The 6,705-nt window shown below is 40.1% G+C and overlaps 1 protein-coding gene across 1 annotated transcript; it reads left to right on the top strand.

The window, feature by feature from the left end:
* Window positions 1-4,963: 4,963 nt before the first annotated feature.
* Window positions 4,964-6,196, top strand: LOC131038183 (E3 ubiquitin-protein ligase PUB22-like). Its single transcript, XM_057970529.2, has one exon. It carries the CDS (start codon window positions 4,964-4,966, stop codon window positions 6,194-6,196), a length of 1,233 nt encoding a protein of 410 aa, XP_057826512.2.
* Window positions 6,197-6,705: the final 509 nt, after the last annotated feature.

Here is a 6,705-nt window from a genome sequence, read left to right as displayed (position 1 = left end):
TGGGCAACACTCAGAAGGTTGTGTCTGAGACCATCAACCCAGTACACATTGTCAGCACCACTCTTTCCATTCAGAGAGATGGACCCTCTGCCTTTGACCATGCATGGTGCATCATTGCCAAAGCGAACCACACCACCATCATACTCCTCCAAGGATAGAAACTTGCTCTGGTCACCAGTCATATGGTGAGAACAACCACTATCAATGATCCACTCATTGGAATTATCAAACCGGGAGACAAGAGCCTTCTTGTCTCACACATCTTCTTTGACAGCAACAAACACAATATCTTCATTTTCTTCATCATCTGATTCTTCATCTGTGACACCTTCATCAATTGCCACAAAATAGTTTCTCTGGTTTCCTCCTTTGAATTTTCTGAACCTTTCCGGTTTGTCCTTGATATCGCTATTAGGATAGTTGATAGCAATATGTCCTATCCGATTACAAGAAAAGCATTTCAAAGGTAGCTTACCTTTGTATTTACTGATTCCTTTAGGAAGCTTCCTGGCAAGTAGAGCTTCAAATTCCATCAGAAACTCCTCATCATCCATTACTCTGCTCTGTCTTGGTTCACCACTAGTGCTTGCTTCTTTTCCTTTCTTGGATGGTACACCAGAAGCTCTGAAAGCTGATTCAGTCTTTTGAACACTGCCATCAAAACTATTTAGCTCATAGGCTATCAACTTTGCTATGATGGAGTCCAAGGACACCTTAGTCTTGTCTATTGATCAGCTCCTGAATAGGAGCAACCCTTATTGCATAGACCAACAATAGGGATCTCAGGACTTTGCTTACAGTGGAGTCTTCTATTTTACCACCTGCACTCTTAATTTCTCCAACAACTATTTTGATTCTTATTCCATACTGCTAAATGGTCTCACCTTCAACCATCCGCATATCTCCAAACTTCCCTCTCAGGCTTTCTTCCTTAGCCTGTTTTACATGTTCATCACTACCATAGATATTTTCAAGAGCATCCCATACCTCTTTGGGATTTACCTTGTCCTGAACATCAATAAACTCAATGTCAGATAGACTACTAATAAGGGCTTCCATGACTCACCCATTTTCTTGTATCTCTCTCTTTTGGTCATCAGTGAGAGTTCCGGTAGGGACAACATAGATGTTCTCAACATAACTCTAGTGTTGAGCACCCATGCTTCTGATGAATATCTTCATCCTATCTTTCCATATACCGAAATTTTCCTTGTTAAACTTTGGACCTTCCCTCTTCATCATTTGTTTGGGATCTTTACCTCAAGCGGTTAAGCTTATAACACAGAGGACCTGGAGGATGCTCTGATACCAATTGATAACTCAATGATGAACGAATAGTATCAAACCGGTACTGAGAGGGGGGGGTGAATCAGTATAGAAAAAATACAGACCTAAACCAGTTCAGCAGCAATTACTCTAAATGACTGGCAAACTGTGACACCGGTTTCAAACAGAGTGCAACCAGTAAGACTCAGAACAACTAAAACAATCATAAACCAGTTACTCACTAAGTTTTCCACTCAACTCAAAACTACACTACCATTTCACCCTTATGCATGAATAGGTAATCTATCATCATATCTTCACAATAGCTAGTTCAACATGTTTTATTGACAGGCATAAAACACAGAACCATCATATGCTTAACATGCAATAACAAAGCATCACAAGATAAAAGCATCACACATGACACACATATTTTTCATGTGGAAACCCAACTGGGAAAAACCACGGTGGGGATGAATACCCACAAGCTTGTTGTTGAACTCTTTGGAAGTCCGCTCTGTTAGAAGCCTTGTCCGGTTAAAGACATTACAAAAGGTTATGCTAGGAACCGATCCTATTAGAGATCACCCGGTTAAGGGATGGATACAATACCTGGTTAAGGGTTAAAACCTGTTAAGGGTACCTTGTTAGAGGATTTCAAGAACTCAATAGGTAAAGGATTTCCAAAGCTCTCTAACTTTCTAGATCTCAATAACTTTGAGTTACCCTATTAAGGGATTTACAGCAAGCTGGTTAAGGCTACCCTGTTAGGGGATTTTCCAACTGTTGAGATGGTTAGAGATCAATAGGTATTACAATGATCTGGTAACAACACTCAATGCCAATGCAGATCGGCTTAAGCTTCTCTTCACCTTCTGTACTTACACTCTACAGGTATCACTTCTCTCCTCTAGTTTGGCAAAGATCTCGTATCCCTTCTCTTGGATACACACACACAACTTTTGCCAACAACCTCTGAAAGAATCACAACATCGACCTTATAGGACAATAGACAGGTTGGTAGCATAAACCCTACACCCTAGACCTGTTAGGTTAAGGCATTCAAATAGTTCAATCCTGATCGTTTATCATACTGTATTAAATGCAGCAGATCTTGAATAAATCTCAAGACATTCTCCATCGTTCATTATCCACCGATTTCATGGCGGCTGATAATCCATCACATGTTTTCACCATTTACAAACTTTGCACATTCCCGAGGTAGATAGGGATAGTCTTCTTCATGCAAGATCCTTCACGTGCACAAGGCTGACGTGGCAACACAATCTGTTCATTGTTATACTGCTTACTCATGACACAAAGATCACCGGTTGAGCCATACATGCTTGAAGCACTTCAACCGGAAACCCTGAAGTTGAGACTACCAACGGGTAGTCACACAACGCTTCCATGTGCTGGTTCCCATAACCATATGCCGGTTCACCTTGAACAAGCACACCGCTTCACTTTGGCACAAATGCCGGTTCACAGTGTTATACCAGTTCTCACATATGCTAGTTCACACCTCTTCAACATAGTGACATCAATGACAACATACAATGTCATTATGTCCACATACCGATTCACATAATGCCATATGTGGCCCATAGAAGACTAGAGATAGCAAAAAGGAGTCCAACTCCCAAATTCCAGAGGTTGGGTCCAGGTACCCATATGGGATTTTGAGGCAATAATTAAAAGTCAATAGAATTAATTTTATTTATAAATTTTTATCTTATTAAAACATAAATTTATTATAGAATAGTTATATTTTAAATTTTTTATTTTAATTTATATATACATTTAATTTATTTCTCCATCTCTCTCTATCTATCTATCTTCCCCTGTCCCTCTTCCTCTTCATCTCCCTCTCCATCTCCACATTTTTCTCTCTCTCTGCCCTTTTTCTACCTCCTTACATTTCCATACATCTCTCTCTCTCTCTCTCTCTCTCTCTCTCTCAACCTCAACCTCCCACCATGCCTATCTCTATCACTCCCTCTTTCTATCCCTATATCTCTTTCTCTGTGTATCACTCTCTCTTTCTATATCTCTTTATTTCTCTCTCTTTTGTCTATTTATCTCTCTTCCTCGCTCACACTATTCCTTGTTACTCCCCATCTCTATCTCAATACCTCTCACACTTTCACACATGCTCCTTGTTTCTCGCTCCCTATCTCTATCTCTATCTCTCTCCCCTCTCTCTTCTTATCTGTATTATCTCGTTTATCTTTCTCTTGCTCCCTCTACCTTTATATTCCCATCTCTCCCTCTATCGATATCTCATTATCTATATCTCTCTTTTATTCACTCCATGTCACCCATTCTCTATATCTATATCACTTCTCATCTCTTTATCTTTCTATGTTTCCATCTCTCTACCTTTCCCTTGCCGCCTCACCCCCTCACCCCCTCCCCCCCTCCCTCTCTCTCTCTCTCTCTCTCTCTCTCTCTCTCTCTCTCTATTTTTCTATTGCAAACATGCCATGATCTTATTGGTAATGGAACCTAGTTAACTTCTCAATGCAGAGTTTTTGTTTTAGTCATGTTTGGATCCTACGTCTAGATGTATAGTCGATTTTTAGCTATCACTTCTTGATTGAGTCCTTGGTTGTACAAACAACATTTTTTTTAAATGGCCTATTAATTGAACTTACACACATAATAGATGTATTCAAAATAGAACAAAATTTTCCCTAATTGACCTTCCATGTACCTCATAGCCATTGCAAATCACAATGTGATTGCTAATTTATAATCAATTTGATTCATTCAAATGAGCAACTGCATAAGAACATTTCAGCTCTCGTGACTTCTAAAGGAGGCATTTCTAGAAAGGAACAAGATATAATAATAAGTCAGCACTTTAATTTTTACAATTTAAAGCAACCCTACCACATTTATTCACGCCACACAATTAAATATACGGTTTTATCCATGATAATGTGTCACCGTCGCTATGCTAATTACTGATCATTTACACATTCTTCGTATGTCGACGTAGGAAACACTACTGTGTCCACACACACATGAAGCTATGGTAATTCTCGTCTTATTTTATCACGTGAATAATAGGACGTTGTAAGTATTCAATTTTGTAGGAAACTGTCATTGTAACTGAAACGTACTCTAAATAAACAAAATAAATTTGGCTTCTTTGACTTGAAAACCAATAGTGTGGTGATTTTGACTTATTAATTATCCTAATCACTCTTAAGCCATGAAATGACATGTGAAAGGTATGGCTCTAAAAATTATATTTAAGATCAAACGTTTCTTTTTAATTTATATATTTTGAAGTACATTTGTTGATTGATTATTTTTTACGGTAATAGTTTCACAGGCGGCCTAAATTATTCCAGGAATTTACGACTATGACAAGCTGTGTGTAGTAACCGTTGAATAGGTTGGCTGTTTGAGAGTCACACCATAAGCAATATTTGAATTGGTAGGTTGGTCTGAGGATCACAACCCTAGCAAGATTTGACTTCTAGCAATGACCGCATCTCTGCAATGGTGAGCATGACTCTATCTATACCTTCCAATCCTTTATGTGCTTACTTGGTATACATATCTGCACAGTTCTGTTTCGAACTCATGAATTCAATCCATTGCTGAGATATTCCATAACGCACGCTATAAGAGATAATAAGAATACGTCAAAATTGTTATAGAGTTTGTATTATTTGCAGTAAGAATGGATGAGGAGATCGAAGTCCCTTCCTATTTTGTGTGCCCAATATCGATGCAAATCATGCGGGATCCTGTAACCGTCTGCACGGGCTTTACCTACGAGAGGGAGAGCATCGAGAGATGGATGTATGAGTTGCAGAAGAACACCTGCCCAGCTACAATGCAAGTCCTCGATAATCGAGACCTCACCCCCAACCACACCCTGCGCCGGCTTATTCAGCAGTGGTGCATCGCCATCTCCTCCGCGGGTGTCCCACGCATCGCTACTCCTGACCCGCCCCTGGATAGCAATCACCTCAAGAAATTACTTGGAGAAATTGAGGCCTGCCCGCCGCCGCCATTTCTTGTGAAGGTTTTGAAAAAACTGAGGTCACTGGCAGAGAAAAATGAAGGTAACAGACGGTGCATCGCGTTGTCGGAAGCACCGGCCGTCTTGATCTCCCTCATTGAAAGCCAATTTACAGAATCTGACGAAACGTACGATGTTGCGGTGGCATGCGAAGAAGCCTTGGGGGTTCTCCATGCTCTTCACTTGCCCGACGACACGGTAGAGACGCTCGCCACGGCCAGTTGCCTGGCTTCTCTTGGTTCTATTCTCAAGAGGGGCACCTGCAACGGCCGGCTTCATGCCGCCGTGCTATTACAGAAAGTTTCAACGAAAAGTGTGAAACGGATTGTAATGAATGGCAATGATGATTTGATAGAGGGATTGCTGGAGCTGGTGACGGAGGAGGTATGCCACAAAGCTACAGTGGCTGCCCTGCAAGTGTTGACCACAATGAGCATCAACAGCCGGCGCAGCAGAATGAAAGCCATCGAGGCAGGGGCAGTCTCCATCTTGATTGAAACACTTCCCGAACAGACATCGGAAACGAAGAGCACCTGCGAGTGGATGTTATGTCTTCTTGACGTGTTATGCAGATGTGCCGAAGGTAGGGTTGCCATGGTCGACCACGCCATGGGCATCCCTGTGATCTCTAAGAAAATATTTCGAGTATCTCAGTCGGCTACCGAGAAAGCTGTTCGAATCCTTTGGTCGCTTTGTCAATTCTGTCCGTCTGAGCGTATTTTGAAGGAGATGTTGCATGTCGACGCCGTGACGAAGCTGTGCATGCTTCTCCAGGTCGACTGCACCCCCAAAACTAAGTGCAAAGCAATGGAGATGCTGAAACTCCATGGTAACTGCTGGAGGAACTCATCTTGCGTTCCCTCAAGGATGTATCCTTTGAAATTATGATGATCAATTTGTTAATTTTAATATTAGATCTGTTAAAAAAATATTTAATCACATTGAACACATTTGTTTTGTAAAGTCGTGTCTTATAGAGGAGATACCTGTTATCATGTAGGTTATCTATTTAGAGAACACTGGATCCATTTATTTGACAATAGAGCAAATATATTCAAGATCTCCAATTTCGGCAATTGTTATTAGATCCTGATTGTTGCAATTGTTATTAGATCCTGATTGTTGTAGAAGAATTTTTGAAAGAATGAATGACAGATGTAGCGATTGTTATTAGATCCTGGTTGTTGTAGAAGAATTTGTGAAAGAAAAAATGATAGTTAGAAACTATTGAGAGTGTGGAAGAATAAAAAGCAAGATATGTCAATTTTTTTAAGTTAAAAGATTTATTCACAAAAGATCGATGGGAAATTTTAAAATTGCAAATAATTGAATTGTATGGTTGTTATTCATTTTTATGTCCCTGGAAATCATTTAAATAGTTCCATTAAAATGTTGTT

Source organism: Cryptomeria japonica, chromosome 11, assembly GCF_030272615.1.
Source record: "Cryptomeria japonica chromosome 11, Sugi_1.0, whole genome shotgun sequence".
In the NCBI taxonomy this organism is placed as follows: domain Eukaryota; kingdom Viridiplantae; phylum Streptophyta; class Pinopsida; order Cupressales; family Cupressaceae; genus Cryptomeria; species Cryptomeria japonica.
Note: the sequence above shows the minus strand (reverse complement) of the source record. Positions and strands in the feature narration are given on the sequence as shown.